This window comes from Corvus hawaiiensis, chromosome 13, assembly GCF_020740725.1.
Source record: "Corvus hawaiiensis isolate bCorHaw1 chromosome 13, bCorHaw1.pri.cur, whole genome shotgun sequence".
Classification (NCBI taxonomy): Eukaryota; Metazoa; Chordata; class Aves; order Passeriformes; family Corvidae; genus Corvus; species Corvus hawaiiensis.
The window spans coordinates 20,209,590-20,230,206 of NC_063225.1; the positions used below are offsets into that span (position 1 = coordinate 20,209,590).

The window sequence follows — 20,617 nt, forward strand, 5'->3', positions numbered from 1 at the left end:
CAAGCCCAGGAAGGTCCCACTGTGCCCACCCTGGGAAGCAGACACAGAAGCAGGGCATGTCTGGAAACAAGCTGAACTCTTTGTAACCAGATGAGGCAACTCTTCATGTTCTTACAAAAAAATTAAATAAAGGGAAGGAACTTTCTTCCCTGGAACCTTATATGCATACAAAACCAACAGTATTATTAACAAACACTGCTTTCTGAATCCCTGTGCACAGACATGGAGGGCTGAGGGGGAGCGAGGAGAACAGCAGCATCCCCCTCATGCGTCCCACCCACAGCCACTCCATCCCCATGGAAAACCAGGAAGGCACCCACACAAACCCCCCAGTGGCAAACACACCTTTTGGCTAAAATAAGTACAGTTTGGGTAGGGTCATTTTTTTGGTTCGCCCCCCCCCCCCAGCCTCCCGCTGTTTTCTTAGTTTAAAATAAATATTCCCTGTAGTGAAATTTTTAAAAATCCTAATAATCCTTGTTTTGTTCCTCCGTGCCCTGCAGCAGCTGGAAGACCACCTGAGCGATGAGTTTTTAAGGCCTCTGCTGTGTACCCTGCTGCAGCCCCCCAGGGTGAGGGGATGTCCATTAGTCTTGGGATGCCCACATCCCTCCTGGGATGCCCATAACCCTTTGGGATGGAAAGGATCCCTCCTCCTTCCAAGGTCTGGCAGCATCACTCCCCTCCCTGCCTCTTTAGTCTCCATCAAGGCAATCCCTAAATGTGCATCTCCCATGTTCTCCTTTGGGACAGGATCTGGGATGTCAAGTGATTTGGTTTTCTTTTCTTTAAGAGTCTTTAAATCTTTTTTGCAGCCTTTTAGTTTAAATAAAAAGACAGGTATAAATTACTGTATTGCAAGAAAAAACAACCCAAAACACATGACCTGAAGGCAGCAGCTCGTTATAAAGGTAAATCCATAACATTTGTAAAATGTCTTCATTTTAAACAAAAAAAACCCCTTAGTCCTGGGACTATGGAAGTCACAATTCCCTTGCCCTTGATGTTGTGCCAGGTCTTTGTAACACTTTAAAGGTGAAAATCCCAGAGGAAGGTGATGTTTATCCAGGGAATGGCGTGGATAAAGCAGGAGAGGGGATTTAGAGGACAGAGGAGGTGGGGTGTCATCCCTGCAGTCCCCTTTCTCCAAGGCTGTGGACGGTGCTGTGGCCATTTCCATGCTCCTCTTGCTCCAGCTCCACTGGAACTCCAGCCATTCCCTCACAGCTCACCAGGGCAGTCACAGATGGAGGTGGGAGATGCACTAAAAGACAATCCATTCAAAGAAAAGCAGCTCCAGCTGCCGTGAGGGGCTCGAGCCCATCCCCGTGGGCCCGGATAACCCACCAGCATCCGAGTGTGTCCCTGGAGCACCACTGAGCTGTTCTCCACCCTGAGCAGCATCCTCAGAGGGCCCCTGGCAAGGTATCAGCATCCTGGAGGATCCCTGATGCTGGTGGGAGCCGAGCATCTGCCTGCAGGGCTGCTGGTGGTCTCGGCATCCATGGCTCTGGGACGAGGGACCTTCCCATTCCAGTCATTGTCCCTGGCATGTTCCTCAGTGCCTCCTTTTTCTTGATCTATCTGTGGCTGTCGCTTTGCCACCAGCTTTCAGTGCCTCCACGCCAGGGCTACCTGCGAGAGGAAGGAGTGGTTAGGGAGGGCACACCTCCACATCCCGAATATTCCCTGCTCCAGCCTGGCCCAGGCAGTGGAGCCTCCCCACCCAGCTCAAGCCGCTCACCATCACGTGAAACCCACACACATACAACTCCACAAATGACATATAAGTCCCATGAACTCCTATAAACCCACATGGAAGAGGAGTTACCTACTTGGAAGGGTGCTGGCCAGTCTGTGAGCTTGAACCTGGAAGAAATAAAGGTGCTGATAATGACCCTGAGCAGCAACAAAAGGTTGTGTGGACAGAGCAGTGAAGTCACCAGCTGGACAAGACAGCCATGGGTGGGGGTCTGACACAGTGCCCTTGGATGGGCAGAGGTGGCCTGGAGGTGACTGAAACCTCCCTGATACCCCCAGGATGAGTTTTCTCCCTCCCAGCTCAAAATTTCCCCCTCCACAACCCACAGAGGAGAAGCCAGGCAGAACCCTTGGTAGGACACAGATGCTGAGGCACCTTTGGATGCTCCCCAAGAACAGCAGCGCCTGGAAGGCAGGTGCAGCTGGAGTCTCCCTGCGACAGCCCGAGGGACCCATTCACAGGAGATGCCCGGCTACCTACCGAGCTGCTGCTGGATGGAGTTGTGCCAGTGGAGGTTGAGCAGGTCGGGGTAGATTTCGGGAAGCTGCTTGAGTGCCAGGAGCTTCAGCATGCGGGAGGTGCAGCTCTTCAGCTCCAGGTCCCTCAGGTGCTTCTCCTCCGAGAGGGTGGTGGGACGCAGCTCCACCTTGTGTTTCTGCAGCACTTGGTCCACGAAGCTCCCGGGGAGCTTTGGGAAGAGCTTCTCCTTCACCACATGGATGGGGATGAAGATGGCTCCCGCCCGGACAACGTGGGGGAAAGGGCAAGCGAACATGAAGGCCTCCAGCTGGGAGAGCAGGTTGGCGAGGAGCACGGCCACGTCCTGGAAAGCCAGCCAGATCTCCTTGCCGTTGGTGGGCTTCTGAGGATTGGGAACCTTGGAGCCATTTTTGGGCTTGGGCCAGGATTTGGGCATCTCTCCCAGCTCTTCTGCCGGCTCAGCCTTCTTCAGCCACTGCTGCAGGAGCTCCGGGGAGGAGCGGGACACTGAGCCTGAGATCGTGTCACAGAGGCAGGTGTGCAGGGTGGTGAAGTACTGCCCCGAGGGGGTCTGTGCGGGGACACCACCAACCTGCCTGACCACTGAGACCTTCTCCTCCCCCAGGGTGGAGGGGGCTGTGGGAAGAAGGGTCTGGGGAGGGTTTGGGCCTACGATGGTGCTGGGCTGGGGGCCAGGTGGTGGGACCAGGGGGCTGCTGGCTGGGGAGGAGGCTGGGTGAGTCGGCGTGGGGGTGCTGCTGGGAGGGCTGCGCTGGGGGGGGTGGGGGCTGCCATCCTGCCGAGGGGGCTCGCTGCTGGGCAGGAGGGAGGGTGGGAGCTTGTATTTTTGGAACATGAAGGTGGCTGAGCTCTGAAAGCTGCTCCTTTCCCCAGAGTCCACCTCAGGCAGCCGGGGCTGCACACCCTCTCCCAACCCCACCTTCCCCTCTTCAGCCTCTTTCTCCTCCTCCTTATCCTCTCGGTCCAGTGTCCTCTCTGCACAGCCAGTGGGTCTCTGGGTCTCCCCAGCTTCCACCAGCTCTTTCTTCAAGCTAAGGTCCAGCACCATGTCCTCAGAGGGAAGCTCTTCAGTGCCCATCCCATCAGGGCTGCCCTCCTGAGACTCCAACTCTTGGGGCACAGGCTTTGGCTTTTTAGGGACACTCCTGTAACAGCTCTCCCCTTGGCTCTGCACTGCATCACTGCTGGACACCACCGAGAGTTCTCTGCGGGCAGCAGGCTCCTGGCTGCCAGCCATGTTTTGGGACGGGGAGTCCTCCCACAGATGCTTCCTGCAGAAGAGGACGGGGTCTGAGCCCTTGGCCCTCTCCAGGTACTCCTGGTAAGGTGCCAGGCTGAAGACATTGTGGATCACTGGCATCGGTGGAGAGGATGAAAAAGCCTTGGTGTCCCTCTGGTCTTCCAGCCCCTTTGTGGGGGTCACGGACGGAGAAGGGCAGATGAGCTCCTTGGCTGGATCCTTGACCTTGCAGGCATTTCCTTTGCCTGGTCCCACACGGGGGGTGTCCTGAGGGGCCGGGCTGCTGCTCCTCCTCCCTGGGTACAGGGGCTCCTCCTCCCCTTGCCTGGGTTTCTCCCAGGTCCCTTCTCTCTTGGGAAATGTCTCAGCGAGCCCAGCGCAGCCCCCAGGAAGCTTCTCTGAGGTGCAGACAGGTTGGAAAGCGCTGCTGTGCCTCGATGCCACTCGCCACTGCGGACTGTCCGCCCTGTGCTGCTCACACCCCGGCTCTGCGCCGGGAAAGGAGGCGCGGAACACGGATGCATCGCCCGGGCTGACGGCAAAACCTGGGTACCCGGTGTTCCTGAGCAGCTCGGCATCCCTTGGTGGCTCAGCATCCCTCAGCACTGCCCCCAACCTGGCACCCGCTGTCCTCGGCACGTAGGGGTCCAAGGGGCTGGGAAAGTAACCCCTTGGGGCTTGGGCCTTGAGGTAGGTGCTGGGAAAGAGCTCCCTGCTTCCCACATAGCCAAAGCCAGGCAGGGCACTGGGCTCCCCAGCGGTGGGAGCTGGCGGGTGGCAGAGCGGGCCAGCTCTGCGGGGTGACAGTGGGTAGGGCGAGGGCGGGTAGCACACTGCCGACCTCTCCCGGTTCACTGGGCTGGCCTCAGGTGGCTGGAGCTTGGGCCAGGGGTCTGGGCTGAGGCTGGAGACCTCCGGCACCTTCTTCTGGCTCTGGGGAGTGGGACATCTTGCTTCCAGGAACGAGGTGCCGGGAGGTGGCCCGTACTTATCAAAGGTGGCATAGTAGGTGGGTAAGGCAACGGGGGAGGCCAGCTGCTCCTTGGAAGGCAGCGCCAGGCTGGAGGACAGCGGCGGGAGGCTGTGGTCGGAGCAGGGACCCCTGTTGTGGGGCTCACCAGGGTGGAGAGGGTGGGTGGTGGGGGGCAAAGCCCAGTTTGCCTCCCCTGGTCGCTGCTGCAGGCTGTCCGCTCGTGTCCCCAGTAGCAGAGCCATCCTGGGAGCCAGGAAGGAGGCGGGGGCTCCGTACACCGGCTTGGGGACTGCCAGCGGGGCTGCCTTGTTCACCAGCACCGGCTTCCTCACCGGCAAGGGGCACCTTGGGCTGTCCAGCTTCTTCCTGGCCATCAGCTGCTCCTGGCTCAGGCTGTCCTTGCTCTTCAGGGCATCTGGGGGCTGCAGCCTGGCGCCCAGGCTCTCCGACGAGTGCAGCAGGAAGCCCAGCAGTGGCCCCTCGGCCGGCACGGGCTGGCTCATGGCACCGGGGCCGTGGTGCAGGTAGGTGGGCGCGGGGCTCCAGTGAGGCGGGGGCTGCTCGGGACCCTCGGGGCTCTGCAGCGGGCAGGCAAAGTAGGAGCCCTTGTAGCTGAAATGGTTTTCAGAGCCAGGGTGGGGCACGGAGCTGGATCTGCCTGAGATTTTGCTGGGCAGGAAGCTGGCAGCGGGATCCAGATGAGGTAGCTTGTTGAAAATCACAGGGTCCGCAGGCTGCAAGTACCGTTTTGAGGCCATTTATATGCTGCTGCCGATGTCCCCACGGGAGAGGTGAGCTGGCCTTCCTGGGTAAGAGAGAGAACAAGCCATGAGCAAAGCAAGTCCCCACAGCCAGCAGCCCACGGTGGCACAGGGTGACAGTGTTACAACCCACCCCGTAAGGTGAGGGTAACCAGGTTCTTGTTGAGGGATCCCTTGGGGTTGATTAGAGCAAAGCAATGCTGAATAACCGGTGTTTATAAATATATATATATATATATATATATATATATAGGGTTTGTTCCAGAGCAATTTGGCTTCAGCAGAGCCGTTTTGGTTCTTATCTACTGTAATACAGCAATATAAAAGCATAAAAATAACACTTCCAAAAATGCCTAAGGAAAAGAAAGGGAAGGAAAGGGTAAGAGTAGAGAGATCCCACCACCCGTGGATCTTCCAACGCGAGTGGCTCGTTGCAATTCCACTGTGATGGCAGCTGCGTCGATCTCTTTGGGGTGAGGGAAGCCCAGGAAACACCAAGTTCCATGGGTTAATATACACCCCGGCTGGTGGGAACGCCCAGGTACCTCCCCTGGGGCAGAGAATTTTACACTGGATGATGTAATGCTGTGGATCACGGGACACCTCGGAGTTCTTTGTTTGCCTGTGACACCTTTTAAGACACGTCAGTGTAGTTGAGAGGCCAATTAACAGGCCATCAGAGGCCAGGCCAACTGTGAGTGTCCTGGTAAGGGGAGTTTTCACAGCTGACCACTCGTGTAGGCGGCAGGATCAAAAAGCATTATGCCACTTGGCAGATCTGTCTCTTATCAGCCTCTTCCCTTATCTGGTCCAACAGACAGCGGTACCCTCCGATGGGTGTGCACCTGGGCAGCTGCTGCGAGCGGCCGATTGTTCGAGTCATTAACCACCGCCCCCGTGACTCAAACATTCCATCAGCTCTCTTCTGCTGCTGCTCGCTCCAAATCTTCTCCGATGGTGGCGATTTACATATAATGGCACAGAAGGTCATGTGACGTTTTCTATTACTTTGCCCAGATTACTCAGTTCTCCTGTTAATATCTCTGAAAAACTTAGCCCGGTCATCATAAATTTAAAGCCTTCCGAGGCAGAACACGGAAGGTTAGTACACACCTTTTTTTGTTTTAAATACGCATAAATCCTTGTACTAACTCCCAGGCCGAGTTTGGCTGAGATAAAATTATACTTCCGTAAGATAAAACGCTTTTCCCACATAATTTTTTCCCAGTGAAAAGACAAAATAAACTTAGCAAAAATCAAGCTAACAATATAAAAAAATTGTTTGACTAAAATTTAGCCTTCCAGCGAGTTACTTTTGATACAAACAAAACAACTAAAAATAAACTGATAATCTTAGCATGAATTTGTGGTGCATCAGGCAGGCCTCGGATCAAGACGGGGAATCTCTGCAGAACGGCCTCCATTTCCACAGGGGAATGCCACTGCAGGTCCGATAATTGTGTGGGCATTAATTGGAGACACACAGTCTTTTGTACACTTCCTACAGCGTGGCCAGTCGTGAGGGCCTTAATTGCATAGGGATCTCCCCTTTCCACAGGATCCAATCCTCCCCGCCAGTGGAGGGAGTCCTGGGAGGCTGGCTGGGCATTCCTCCATGTGTCTCCTTGGAAAAGCCCTGGGAAGCTCTGGCTGCTTTGGTTCCAAAGCCTTCATGAGCGTCTGTTGCAGGTAGCAGGGAGCAAAGCTGGGTCAGCTCAGGTGAGGAGCCAGCAGACACAGAGAGTGCCCAAAATTCACATCCCCGGCTTCACCTTTTAAAGTAATTTGAGGTTTTTGCCCCAAGGCAGCAGCTCACCCGCTCCCTTAGGGTGCCTTCTGGTTTGGGGCTGCTGTGGGGTGACTGCTGGCCCACAGTGACAGGTGGTGGGTGCCAGCAGGTGGAGCTGGCAGCCTGTCCCAGCACAGTCCTGCATCCCTGAGAATCCTGAGTTTTCTCTCAATATCAGCTGGCCTCACCCAGCATCTCCTGAGCATCCCACTGAGACACCTGAGCATCACCTGGGCCCCGAGAGCACCGCTGCACCATCAACCAGTATCCCCTCAGCATCACCTGAGCGTCCTGTACATCACCCAAGCAGCCCCAGGACACACCAGAGCATCACTCAGGACACTCCCAGCGTGGCCAAGTGTTACCCAGTGTCTCCCAGCACGGCCCAGCAACCCCCAGGCCAGGGACGGACTCCCTGCAGTAGGATCTCCTCCATGTTGGTTTTCTTTTTCCTTTTGCGGCAGCGCTAGCAGAGCAGCCAAGGAGGAAATGGAGGAAGAGCACATGGAGATAAGATAAAAGCCACATCAACAGCAGGGGAAACAGAGCAGATATGGGGGAGACTTGTGGGGAGAGATAAGGGAGTGAGCCGGTGGTGCTGCTGCAGCTCTGCCGGGAGGGGACCGGAGCACGAGCTGCCTCTCCCCAGTCCCAGCTCACCCCAAAACAGCACAACTGAGGCTGCACCCCCCACTGAGCCTTCCCGGTGGGTTTTTCATGCAACCTTCAACAATTTATCGCTTCCCAGGAAGGACACTGCTTCCCTGGAATCCTGTGGAAGCCCTCATGGGAGGCTCGGTGCTCCCCTTCCTGCTTGCACCCTTGGAAGAAGCTCCCCCACATAATTTCCAACAGCTTTATCCTCAGGATAGGTCCTTGGGGTCATTGCCAAGACATGCAGTACCAATTAAATTTGCCAGCACTTAGATCCAGGGAAAACAGCTCCCTTCAAACCGAAGAAAGCTTGAAGAAAACCCCACACTGGGTTATTTTCCTTCCAAAAGGGATCTCTTGGGAGGGTGGTGTTTTAATCCATCTCCCTGCGAGATGCTGCAAGGGAGGGGGATGCAGGCATGGGATCCCTTCTCGGCTGTGACAGAAATCCAGGATCTCCTGAGTCCCGACGTTTCCCCGCTGCTTCTTCCCCTTTCCCCGAAGCCCCGGGGATCCACAACTCCCCAGCGTGGGGATATTGTGACACCGGCCCCGCTGTCACCGCGGGATCGGGTGACGCCACCGGGCACGATGCAATCGCCCTGCTTCACCCAGCTCCGACTTCAATTCTTGCTGGAGGGATGCAGAGCAGGACGAGTCATCCCCCAGCAGCGGCCGGAGCCAGGCACATGCACTGTCTGACAGCGTTGAGCTCATTAACCAAATTAGCGTGACGGCACCCATGGGCTCCCTCTTTCCATGAAGCCCACTGGGACTTTGTCCGGCCTGTGCCATCCCCACACCTGCGCCACCCCAGGAAAACAGCTCTGCTTTTGCTGTCACCATCAGCTTTTTCCCTCTGGGACTATCCCTCTTGCAGCCAGCGGGGGACGAGAGGGACACGCGGGAATCAGAGCTGAGGGAGACGCCTGGGAGAACCCCAACACATGCAGCCAGTAATTCCGAAACCCCACAGCTGGGAAAGCAGCGGGTGGAATAAACACAACCCGTTATTCCTTTTTTTTTACGTTCTTTTCATTTTTTCCCCCCTTCCTTCTTCTCAGGGTTTTTTTTCCCACACGGGGCCGTTTGGCCGGGAGGGAGTAAAAGTAAAACCAAATGCAGAGGAACACGTGCAGCCACCAGCGAAACCTCGCCGATAAGCTCCCGCGGGCCTCAGAAAGCCTTATCTGCCGCGTTTCGGGTGTCCAAAGGGCACAGCAGGGCTCCCGTGTCCCCTCCGCAGGACTCCTGAGGCTGCCGGGAACACCTCAGAGATGTCTTTTTGCTCCGACAGCTCCGAAGAGCGCGCCCGTGTCTGTTATCAGCGGGGCAGCCAGGCGCGGCACGCAGGCTCCCCGGAATTTCCTCCCCGGGATGCGATGCCCGGAGCGGGAGCCTCCCACCGCAGTCTCCCGCCTCCTCCATCGCCACGTGATGCCGAAAACAGCCGCCAACTCCCGGCCAACCCGCAGGAATCGAGAAATGAAATCTCCTAAACCCGCTGGCATCCAGCATCCCCAGCCCCCCCGAGGTGCTGTGGCAGGGGGGGAGTTCCCGGGGTCTCCCCGAAACCAAGGGACTTCTCCACCGGTAAGGAGGCGGATTCCCGGCCGGCTGCAATCCTGGTTTCACAATCTCGGGGACTTTGGGATCCTGCCGAGGAGGTCACCTTTCCCATCTCCGGCGGGTTCGGGTGAGCTCACCGGCACCGCTGCCCCCAGCTTCGGTCATTTGCGGGAACAAACAAGAGGCCTCAGCAGTCCCAGCTCCCTCATTCCATATCTTGCCCCTTTCCCACAAACTTTGCAGCTGCCGAGCGTCTCCCGGGCGGGCAAAAGCCCAGCCGGAGCCTTCCCGTGGACCAAGCCAGCTGCTTTTTAAGGCAGTATCCTTATGGGATGCATGCACTAAGCCACGGCCTATCTGCGAATTAGGCTGAAACACCCCCAGGAATATTCACGTTTATTAAAAAAAAAACACCACCAGACAACTTTACGGAGCATTGAGCAGTCACCAGAAGGGCTCAGTGACTGCGTCCCCTTCTACTCGCGGGATTGAAACCCCTCCAAAACGCATCGATCCCATTCCGACCCTCCGATGTCACATCCAAGGTTGGCCACGGTCACGGCTGGGACCCCCCCCGGTGCTCGCAGGCCCTTGCCAGGACACGAGGTACGGATGTGGCAGGGGTGGGTGGCCGTGACCGTGTCCGTCCTTCTGTCCCCTCCGCACACCCACGGCCACCGCTTTCGTGTGGGCAACACTCCGGCGACCCCCAAAATAAACCCCTCGCAGGAGCTTGAGCGCACTCACGCTGCGATTCAGCCGCATGATCCAAAGTGTCCATAAATGGGTAAAATCCCGGGATCCGGAGCCTGCAACCCGTTTTTCCTTGCATGGCCCAACGAGAAGCAGATGATCCCGAGGAAGGCGTGCAGGGATCCCCCCCTGCTCGAGGGTTTCACCCGCCGAGGGAGCCCCAAGGCAAGCACGGGGCTGGCTGGGGGTCCCCCCGCCCCGCTGCCCCCGCATCCCTCCGCTCCATCGCGGCTCCTGCGGGACGCGCATCCCTCCGGCCCCGCACTCACCTGCGGCTGCGGCGCGGTGCCTCCCTCGGCGCATCGCTACGGGCACGGGTGGGGGGCTCGGCGCGGACGGGGGGAACGGGGGGGCCGCTGCCCCTCCTCGGCCGGCAGCCCGCGTTGTGCGGAGGAAGTGGGAGGAGGAGGAGGAGGAGGTGGAGAAGGAGGAGGGCTGGGTGTGCGTGTGGGCCGGCCGGAGGAGGGGAGGGGACGGGACGGGACGGGACGGGACAGGAGAGGACAGCCCAGCCACATGTGCGCTGAGCTGGTCGGGGCTCTGTCCGGGCGCTCGGAGCGGGGACTCTCGGGACAGGGACATCCCCCACGTTACGGGGGACCCGCAGCCGGGGAGCCCCTGTAGGGAAGGGTCTCCGTTGCAGCGAGCCCCCCGTTGTAGAGGAGGGGCCGCATGGGGAGCCCTTGTTATTATTAAGGACAGCCCTCACTGTATGGTGCCTCACTAAGGAAACCCCCATTGTATGGAGCCCCCACTAAAGGAACCGCCATTTCAGGCCGTCCCCGTTAGGAACCACCCTCCCATTAAGGGGAGACCCCATTAGGGAGGACCGACATTAGGGGACTCCCCTTACGAGCAGTCCCCATAAGGGAGGGACCCCCATTAAGCACCCCCCACTTACCAACAGTCCCCATTAGGGACCTCCATTAAGGAGCCCCAATTTCAGGCAGCCCCATTAGAGAGGACCCCCATCGAGGGACCCCCCAGTGCAGGTGCTGCGGATCACGCCGAAGTCACAGCTCCTGGGACGGGATGTGAGTGTGGAACGCCGCGGGCTCAGTAACAACTCCACGCAGCCCAACCCAGTTTAGGGGCCCCACGGCCGCCGCAGTAACAAATTGTTCAAAAACACGTGCACAGCTCACCCGGAGAGGGACGAACTTCATATGTAACATTTTCTGATGAATGGTGCGCCTGTAATAAAGACGTGTATCATCCTGAGCCGGGAGTGCCCCTTAGGCGGAGTCACCCCCCCTGTATCCGGGCAGATAATAATAACACTTACAATAATTCTTAACAGTACACTGCTGTTCAGGAGGTTTATTCCTAATTTCGGTGACACAGGCAGTCCCCCTAAAGAGGATCTCCCATTGCAGCCCGTGCATTGTGGGGATTCCCTGTGAAACAGGAGTCCCCGTTAAAGGAATTCCCCCTTTACAGAGGACTCTCAGCACAGAGGAGCCTCCCCCAGGCCGAGCCCACCGGGATGTGGCCGGAGGCCCGGGTCTGGCCGGACGCAAGTCCTTGTGTCCACAAAAAATCGCTTTCCCGTCTCGTATGCAGGGACAGAGGGAAGCCGAGCGATCCGCTGGCAGCCTGGGCTGGGCTGGGGATGGCTTTGAGCCCCCTCAGAGTCACTCCCCGCCCCAAAGCAAAGCCCCTCCTCCTGGATTTAAGCCCACCAGCCCCAAGCATTAACGCACAGCGTTTATCTAAGGAGTCGCGTCTGGAAAAGTCCATACAAACATTGCCGGACTAATCATTAACCCTCATAAAAGGCACGTAACTATGATTAACCCAGTGACACAGATCGCGGGCGATTAAGTGCGTTGCCCAAGGCCGTGCAGTGAAGCAGTGGCAGAGGCTCAGCTCCCTCAGGCAGTGAGAAATAAAGATTTCAAGTGAAAAATAAAGAATGCCACTTTTTTATTACTTTATTGAACAGAAACTGAGAAGGCAGGGTTTGAATTCTCCTCTCGCTGGCCTCACAAGCATTATTTTCCACTTACAGCTTCAATTTATAGCAGTTTTGTGGCAGCAGCAAAGAAAATAAGGAGCTGGGAGGAGCTGGTGCTGCATTCCCTTGGCTCCACTGCTTTGTCTGGAGTTCATCGATCAGGTGCTGCCATTAATATTTTCTTTGCTCAAACGGTAATGCAATTGGAGAATAGTTACTACATTTAATTATGAGATGTTACATATTAGTGTGCAACACAGAACAGTTATTATGTATTAAAACAAGCAAATGGGTGGATGATATGGCTTGTTATTGGGAGTTATGGGCATTAAAACGATCAGTGTTAATTTTTACCTCACTGAACAGAATCACCATTCCCTTGAAATGGCAGATAATCCCTTTAAGCTTCAGTTGGCTCATACATTCACATAACTGTACTCAAGAAACACCTTTCCTCATCCCTGCTTGGCCACATTCCTGCTGCCAGGCATCCAGCTGGACTCTGAAAACTAAATTTCAACAACACTTTCTCACTCTTACATTTCTCTGGCACAGAGAGGGGAGTTTCTGCCTGTTGTCTCAGCAAATACCTGCTATTTTGTTCTTTTTCCTGTGAATTTCCTTCTCTCAACTTCCCATATGGTTCATCTCTGCAGTAGCGACTCAAATGATCTGAGCAGCTCCTTGCTGAGGCATCAAACCTGCTGGCACCATCAGCACAGGAGATACCAACTTCAAAAAAAACCCCCACTATTTGATTTTTATTTATTGTTTTAATTTTTATATAATTTTTGACGACACAAGAGCTTGGGAATGTGGCTTTGGGGGAAAGGTGGGTGGTGATTCCCACTGAGGGCATGGCCATTCTCCCCCTTTTTGCCCCTCTGATGCCTGAAGAGGCCTCCTAGAAACAGAGACTAGACAGGGGTAAGGGAATAAAGGCAGGTATTTATTCAAAGGGCCTTCAAAGGTGCCCGTGGGAGCCAGAGGCTACTGCCAAGATGGACCCCGAGATGGACCCCAGGTCACGAGTTCTGCACACTTTTATAAGTTTGGTTCATTCACATAGCAGGGTTAATTCTCCAATTAAAGCTTCAGTTAATGATGTAATTTCCCCAAGCTTACCCCCCCTTTAGAAGCTTTTGGTTTATACTTTTGGGCCTAGGACAGTCTGGGTGTCCTCGGAGAGCAGGCCTGGAGAGGCTTTGTTATGTCTGCCTGGCACGAGAGAGCAGAAGTGAACAGGCTACAAGAAACTCCAGAGTGACACACCAGGCAGTGCAGGATTTGAAAAATAGGAAAGTTAAAACCCAAGGCATCACAGGCAGCACTTGGGGTTCATGGCTGCTCCCCAGCCACACCACTTCTCCCATGCCCCAAAAAGGGGTTCAGTTCTTGTCCCAGCTTTTGCTCCCCAATTCGTCCTGGTGCTAATTAAGCCTCTCGGAAGGATTTAACCCCCTCTAGGAGGGAAGAACCCAGAGCGATGCTGGCCAGCGGTTCGAGCGACGGAGAAGGGGGGGTGGTCCCCAGCTCGCAGGCCTGTCCATCTCCTCTTCCTGTGGCAGATCTGTCCAGGAACATCTACCTTCATTCCTTTTCCCTCTCTTTTTCCCTCTTCTCTTTGATTTGCTTCCCCATAAAGTCGTGCTCTAGGTTCAGGAGAGATCAGCTACTCAGCTGGTCCCCCGGTGACAGGGAGAGGTGGGATTTAAGGTCACCCACCACCACAAACCCCACAGCTTCCCAGGTTTTAAGCACACCATCCCTCCAAAAAGACCTTGGGCTCGCTCCTAGGGACCAGAAAAGCCCTGTCCACTCCTCAAATCATCTGGTAATCCCCCAATATACCCACCAGAGTGGAAGCAGAGATGGCTTTTTTGGCTCAGGAGCCATTTGGAGGGGAGTGGGAGATGGATGGGGTCCTCCTCTACACCTGAAACACGTCCCACATACGGAATGAAGGCAAATCCCCTGGGCACCGCAGGGACTTTGGGACACCAGCACCTGTTGCTCTGTCCAAGAGGACAAGAGGGGGCTTTATCCCACCCCACCATCCCCAGGGCTCCTGCTGGGGACTTCCCGGCCTTGTTAGCAGCCCTCGCCTTGGAGACATCCCTGGCAGCAGCAGCACCCCTGATGAGGCTCTAATTATTGAGCTAATTGGAGTAAGAGAGCTGTACAGACAGTCCCAATTTCCCACACACAGCCTGGCTGGAGGAGAGGGCCAGAGGAAAACAGGGATGGAGGGATGGAGTGGTGGAGCAGAGCAGCAGGAGGAAGGAGGATTGGGGGGGGCTCCCAACAGCTGCCATTGTGGTTAAATTTAAATTACACATTGAGAAGAGAGAGCTCAGGGTTTCCTCATCCCACTCATTTCTTCTGGAGCCAAGGAGGAGTTGAAACCTTGGAAGCTGCCAGTTCTGTCCAAGCCTCCACTGAGCACTGGCAGTGAGGAGACTCAAACATCCTCTGAAATACCCACTCCCACATCTCTCCCTGTCCTGGAAGTCAGATCCCATGCGCTGAGGTTTTTTGGGGTGGGTCTTTACAGCTTCTCCCACCCCTCCTTGCTCTGGATCTCCTTCCATCCAGGGTAAGATCCCCTTTTAGGTTGAACTAGCAGAAAATTAGGTCTCGAACTAGATGATTTCTAAAGTCCCTTACAACCCAAACCATTCTATGATTCTAAAAAAATATGTCATGGGCAGGTCAGGTTGCTCATCCAACATTTTTCCAGCTTTATCTCCTTCGAAACTTTGGTTTGGATCCTGTCAGGGCCTACAGTTAATTGGTAAATAAATAAAAATCCCAACCTGCACTGCTTGCTGCCCCAGAAAAGCAATAAAGACAAGGCCCAGCAACCCAGAGATGCAGGTACCTCATTATCTCTAGATAATTATCTGTAGGTAATGAGATATCCAAGCCCCAGCAAGAGCTGAGTGGGAATAAATTCCCAAGGGACATGAAACATCATCACCTTCCCACCCGGAATCATGGAATCGAGCAGACCCCACCAGCCAAGAGGGTTTTTCTCTGCTAAGTCATTCCCTCAGCAAGCTGCTCTCCAAGGAACACTGAAAACAAAACGAATCCTGTTCTCCCAGGAGGAGGAATCCAGAAATAACCCTGTGGATGAATGAGCAGCATAAAGCCAACTGCTGAGGCTCGGGTCGAGTTTGGGAGCTGAAAGCTTTCCAGCTCCATGTTCCCACTTGAATTAGTGCCCCAGCATTCACACGCCGTTCCTGCACTTAAAAATAATAAAAAAGCCGTGGGGTTTCTTTTTGCTTTTGTTTCCCAGTATGGGAGGTGAAATCCTGCAAAACCCTGTGGGAGGATGCAGGGAGGGAGAAGCCCCATGGAGCAGCCCACAGGCTGATGGAACCCATCCAAAGCTGAGGAAAGCTGCTTGTGCATCAGGACGTGTGCCTGGATCCAGCGCTGAATTCCACAGCCGGACTTGCTTAGCTTGGCATGTTTGGATGCTCCCTCTGTGGGAAGTCCCAGGATGGCGGCAGCTCTGGGGACACTCCTGACATGCTCCCTGCTCTTCTGGCAGGCAGGATGCAGGCACTGGGGTGGCTCAGCCGCTCCCTGCCTGCAGGAAGGAAACACCCCCGAACCCAAGGATACCCATGGAATACCCAGGGCAGTCCCATGGCAGTTTCTCACCAGCACCAGGAGCAGAGGAGTGTCCTGGGGCAAAAGAAAAGGTCTTCAGCAGGAATCTCACATCCAGGAGCAGAGATTCCTGGGCTGGGATTCCCCTGTGAGCCCACCCTCCTTCTGCCACCTCCGCATCCTGCCCTTCCACTGGGAAGCAGCCCCCTGCCCGGGTTTGTTCCCTGGGCACCCCCAGCATTCCTGGTTTGCAGGAAGAGAGCAGCCAGGGCAGGGAAACCACCTTGCTCAGTGCTGTGTGGTGAGGAATAGACCTGTGGTCTTGGAAAAGCCTTGGATGTGGTGACAGCAAAGCCAGGGAAGCTGGCGAGCTGCCCTCTGCTCTGGCCAGCAGCATCTGTGCAGCTCCCAGCCACAGGAACACCAGGATGAGCACAGACAGGAGCCAGCCCCATGCCCAAACACCCCTCACCTCCCTGGGCTCCGAAACGAAGCCAAGTCCCTCTGTGGGGACACCAGCAGTGTCTGTGTTCGGGAAGCTGGCCTCACTGGCACAGCTGGCATTGGGGTGCCACCCTTCCTGCCCGGGCTGCTGGCCAGGGGGCCACACATCCCCAGGGATGGTGCTGCCCTTCCAGAGGCACTGGAGCCACGGCTCTCAGGGATCTGCATCCTAATAAGCACCATGATGTAACTCCGAGTAAGCCTTGCAAGGGATCAGCTGGAGGAAGCTGCAGTTTCTTGCCTCTTTTTTTTTCCCCTCCCTTTTTTTCCTGTTCTGGTTGAGGTCACCCAGTTTGAACCTCAGCAACACATGGACCTTCTTTCCCTTCTCCTCCCATCTGTGGCCTCGCTCCCAAAGAGAATCCCCGAGTCTGTGCCAGCACAGATGCTGCTGCCTGTACCTAAAGCTCTGGAATGGTTAACTAATTCATTTCTACACGATTCCCAGTGTGGGAATGGCTACAAGACTCTGTAACACTTCTGGACACTGTTCTCTCCAGTTATCTCTGATGTCCGTGTGTTTGGTGTTCCTTCAGGCTATCAGCTATCAGCTGCCTCCCACCCGGCCAGTGCCCACAAGCCTCCCACAGATGCACCGAGATGCTCTGAAAGTCTTTAAACCAGTTTTTGTTCCTTCCTGGCCAGGGTCAGGAGTGGGTCCACCTCTCCAGGGTGTTTGCATGGCATTGCTGTGGTATCTCTCACATTCCTTTACTCTGTGTGGGAGGACAGGCATGGAATCGTGATGAATTTGACCATTTCATTCCCTCTCCTGCCTGCAGAAACCACTGTCAATCCTGGAAACTCTTCAGTCTTCTGCAAGGCTCCCTGGCTCTGGGCTGGCTCCAGCCCTGCTCTGGAGCTGCTCTCTTCCCTCTAGGATGGTCCAGGGTCTTCTCTTCCTCTAGGAACACTCAGCGTGTGGCACTGATGGGGAAGAGGACACCAAGATGGATGAAGCTTTTCCACAGAGAAGAGCCAAGCTCCTGTGGGAAGCCCAAGGACCAAGGTGGAGGGCACCAGGCTCCAGTGGGACTCATGGCTGCAGTAGTGGCCACCAAATGCCTGGAGCTCAGTGGCTTTTGCTGTGCCAGCACAGAGGTCCCTCTCCTGCGGGACCATCTCTTCTTCCTCCCAGCTGGCGCTGGCTCTCTCAACTGGGCTCTTCCCAGCTGGCTCCACTCCCCCATGTCAGAGTGAGCCATGAGTGTTGCTGCTGCTCAGCAACAAAAAATGGTGATACAGGTTATAAAAACACCAGAAGTGGTGAGAAAGGGATGTTTTCCTCCTGGTGGGACATCTCCAAGAAGCTCCACATAGGAGGGGATGGCCCAGGAGGCCAAGTGGAGCTTCACCGTCCTCCTCTCCTGGGTGGCTTGGCTCGAGGACTCAGCAGAGGAGAGAGCAGAGCATCCCTGTAATCTGCCAGGGTGGATTCGGGCTCGTCTGCTCCGGTCTGCAGCCTGATTGCTGAGGTGGGACCAGGAAGAGGAGCCTTCTCTGTTTACTCACATAGTTTCAAGGTGAATAACACGCACTCAGCCCAGCTCTGGCTCCGCGGTGCTGAGAGCAAGACCTTCCCCTCCCAGCTCGGGCTGTCAGGATGGGCTGAAGCAGCTCTCAAATGGAAGCACATGGGGCTTTGAACCCCCTCCTGCACCATCCCAGAGGGGCTGGAGGCCACAGAGCTCTCCTTGCCCAGCACAGAGGATCTTTGTCCTCCTTTCCTCCCCTTCCCCCTTCCTTTTGGCTCACAAGGAGCTGCTTTGATGCCCTCATGAGACAGATTTTCCACCGATAACAGATCCTGGTGATAACAGATCCTTGTGGTCACCCCTGTGACTGGCTCCTACTGACTCATTCTTCCCATGGGATTAAATCCTGGTGACTCCAGCTCCCTTCAGCCACCTTGGGAATGGGGATATCTTGCTTCCTTCATGTCCACCTCCACCAAATAACTCCCTCCTACTCCTGATCCTGCCCAGACCTGCCAGTCCTGACCCTGGAGCTTGGCCAACCCTGGGCCAGCCTGTCCCCAGGAATTAACTGCTACCCTGGCCTTGGATGTGGGAGCACCACCTCACTGATGGGTTTTCTTCCTCCACAACGACCGGCTGAAGCAGAGGACCCAGGGAAAACATCAGACCTCAGTGAGCTTCTACACCCAGCAGAGTGAGCTGGTGATGGTCTTTGTGTCCTGGGTGGCTTCTTCTTCCAGGAATTGCTTTTTGAAGCCGCCCTCATCCTCCTGCATCTGGAGAAATCCTATGGAGAAACATCTCCTTCGGACATGCTGGATGCATTGGATGGTCCTGGGTTTTGCACAAGAGGCACTGAGTCATCACCCTCTCATCACTTATCTCCTCTGGACTCATCAGGATGTTACAGCCCTTGGTCACACCTGCCCTTGGTGCCCCTTTCCCAGCCTGTTTCACCACCCTTTGCACGGGAACCTGAGTTTTTGAGGAGGTGGGCTGGGGACAGCGACTCTTCGAGGGTGTTTTCCATGGAAAGCTGCTGGGGGAAGGATGCTCGGGGGATTTGGGAAGCCGCCCTTGTTTGCCGGGGCTGCACAGGGTGTGAGGAGCCTTGTCTGGGAACATCTTGTGCTCTCCAGCCGCCGGTGGTGGGAGGTGGTGATGGCTCTGGGGGTTATTGCTGCACCACTGAGGTAAGACGGATTAGCACCGCCAGCTTGGGAAACAGGCTGGACCCTCTTGCTGAGCGGAGCCAAATTGCAGCAGGAGCACCAGCAGCTCCCCGCAGAGCCCGAGGCCACGGGCTGGCAATCACCGCCCCGGCAGGCTGGGACATCTCATTGCACTCGTAAAAACCTCCTTTCACTCATCGGGCTAATGTGGGTTTTGGCTGGAGCCATTAGAGCCTCATAAAGGGACAGCTCGCCTCCCACCTCCACATCCCCGCTGCTCCCAACCTCCCCCTCGCTCCGCCCTCCGTGCCAAGTTTTTCCTTCTCCTTTTCTCCACAGTGAGAATGAAGGAAAAAAAAATCCCAACCGAACTCCACAAAAAAGCCCCTTTCCCCCCTTTTTGTCTTGCAGCAAACCCGTGGGCACAGGGAGCTGTTGGAGCAGGAGCACCCAGGGTTTTGGCAGGGATGCTGCCGGCCTGTCCCATTTGTAGGAGCTGAGGCAGCTGAGCCTGCCAAGCGCCGGAGAGCTGGGGATGAACCTGAAGCTGTTCCTTGAGCTGGGAGCCGGCCAAGTTCTACTGGCCAAGTGTCTTCTTTATTCCCTTCTAGGCTTTTTCCATGCCTGGGTGTATTTCCACAGCGTGGAGACGGGTGGAAAATTACTGGTGATGCTCCAGTGCCAGGTCCCTGCCCTGGCAGAGGTGAGCTAAGGCTGCACGTTCATCCAGGGGACTTCTCACCATGGGATGCTGCTGGGGCTGGAATGCCTTGAAGAACCAGCTAAGTAGTTTTTAAAAAAACAAAAAGAAAGCTATTAAAAATAAATAAATCTTTTCCTTTTTTTTTTTTTTTTTTTTTTTAGCTTAAATATGTTTCTCTGAAGAGATCTGTCCATCCCAGCCCACTGAAGTTTTTGGAGCCCAACAGCTGCCTGGGTTCTGCTCCTCAGAAGTACTATGAGAAAGTACAAATACATCCCATACAGAGCAGATAAACCAGGATAAATGATGTGCACCAACATCCACAGCCCCAAATCCCTGTGATCCCACCCACGGGGAGGAAAGCAGCAGTGGCTGAGAGCTTGGGATGACAGGGAGCACCTGGGTTTGGTGCAGTGACTCAGGAAGGGATGAAGGGATGGAGGGATGGAGGGATGGAGGGATGGAGGGATGGAGGGATGGAGGGATGGAGGGATGGATGTTTAGAGGAGCAGGGAGCAAGCCCTGAAGATCTCCTTTCTGCTACCCAAGGCATGATTCACAGCCCAAGTGCTGCTCCTCCAAGGAAGCAGAGGGAATGCCACAATTTTCCTGTTACGGGAAAACCCCAATTTCAACACACAAACCAAGGAGCTGAGGTTGGGGTGCTGCATCCCTGGGACCTGCGAGCATCCATCCCAGCGTGGTTTCCCACCTCCAGGCTCAGGGATGCTCATCTAACCCAGTTCCTTTGAGCCAAGACTGGTGGGAGGGATGGAGCGTGCCCTGCTCATATCCAGGTCATTGGAAAATCCCCATGGCTGGGACAGAAGCAGCACGTGGACATCACATACCTCAGATGGTTGAGCCTGGCCTATCCCCTCCTCTCCAACGGCACCTCCAGCCTTCCTCTTTTCCTCCTGAAACTACCAATTTGGCCTGTATTTGTGAGCAGTTTTAGGGAATTTCACTCTTCCAGCCAGGAAGAGCAAGCGCAGGTGTTTTGGTGCCCATCAAAGGAAAACATCTGCTTGGCAAACATAGCAAAGTCATTCATCACCTTCAGACACCTTTCTTCCCACACAGCAATTTTCAGTGCCTGGAAAGGAAAAGAAAGTAACAATAAATGAGTGAAGCTCTTGGCTGTGCCTGCTGCAGCATCCCTGGATGGGGCTGTGGG

General features: G+C 55.4%; 3 protein-coding genes across 10 annotated transcripts in view; 1 reads left to right on the forward strand and 2 right to left on the reverse strand.

The window, feature by feature from the left end:
• Positions 1 to 835: 835 nt before the first annotated feature.
• C13H15orf39 (chromosome 13 C15orf39 homolog) lies at positions 836 to 10,384 on the reverse strand. Of its 4 annotated transcripts, none has more exons than XM_048317472.1 (4): positions 10,272 to 10,384; positions 2,243 to 5,281; positions 1,836 to 1,869; positions 1,545 to 1,635 (listed from the first exon to the last, which is right to left on the reverse strand). In XM_048317472.1, the coding sequence occupies exons 2-4, from the start codon at positions 5,232 to 5,234 to the stop codon at positions 1,632 to 1,634; spliced, it is 3,030 nt and encodes a 1,009-aa protein (XP_048173429.1). In that variant the 5' UTR covers positions 5,235 to 5,281; positions 10,272 to 10,384; the 3' UTR covers positions 1,545 to 1,631. The 4 variants fall into 4 exon arrangements, with proteins under 4 accessions (XP_048173427.1, XP_048173428.1, XP_048173429.1 ...); XM_048317474.1 differs by having other exon boundaries at positions 1,547 to 1,635; positions 1,832 to 1,869; XM_048317470.1 differs by lacking the exon at positions 1,836 to 1,869 and having other exon boundaries at positions 836 to 1,635.
• LOC125332528 lies at positions 8,987 to 20,298 on the forward strand. 5 transcript variants are annotated; one of them, XM_048317475.1, is made up of 4 exons: positions 8,987 to 9,376; positions 12,014 to 12,121; positions 19,349 to 19,440; positions 19,602 to 20,298. In XM_048317475.1, the coding sequence occupies exons 1-4, from the start codon at positions 9,058 to 9,060 to the stop codon at positions 19,731 to 19,733; spliced, it is 651 nt and encodes a 216-aa protein (XP_048173432.1). In that variant the 5' UTR covers positions 8,987 to 9,057; the 3' UTR covers positions 19,734 to 20,298. The 5 variants fall into 5 exon arrangements, 2 of the variants coding, with proteins under 2 accessions (XP_048173432.1, XP_048173433.1); XR_007206540.1 differs by lacking the exon at positions 8,987 to 9,376 and adding an exon at positions 9,536 to 9,855 and having other exon boundaries at positions 10,949 to 12,121; XR_007206542.1 differs by lacking the exon at positions 8,987 to 9,376 and adding an exon at positions 9,623 to 9,855.
• Positions 16,843 to 20,617, reverse strand: part of PPCDC (phosphopantothenoylcysteine decarboxylase) — a 29,591-nt gene continuing 25,816 nt past the window's right edge. Inside the window, exons 6-7 of the transcript XR_007206543.1 lie at positions 20,292 to 20,536; positions 16,843 to 19,519 (exon numbers count right to left, since the gene is read on the reverse strand). The gene's annotated coding sequence lies outside the window, so the exon portion shown is untranslated. The remainder of the gene's footprint in view (positions 19,520 to 20,291; positions 20,537 to 20,617) is intronic.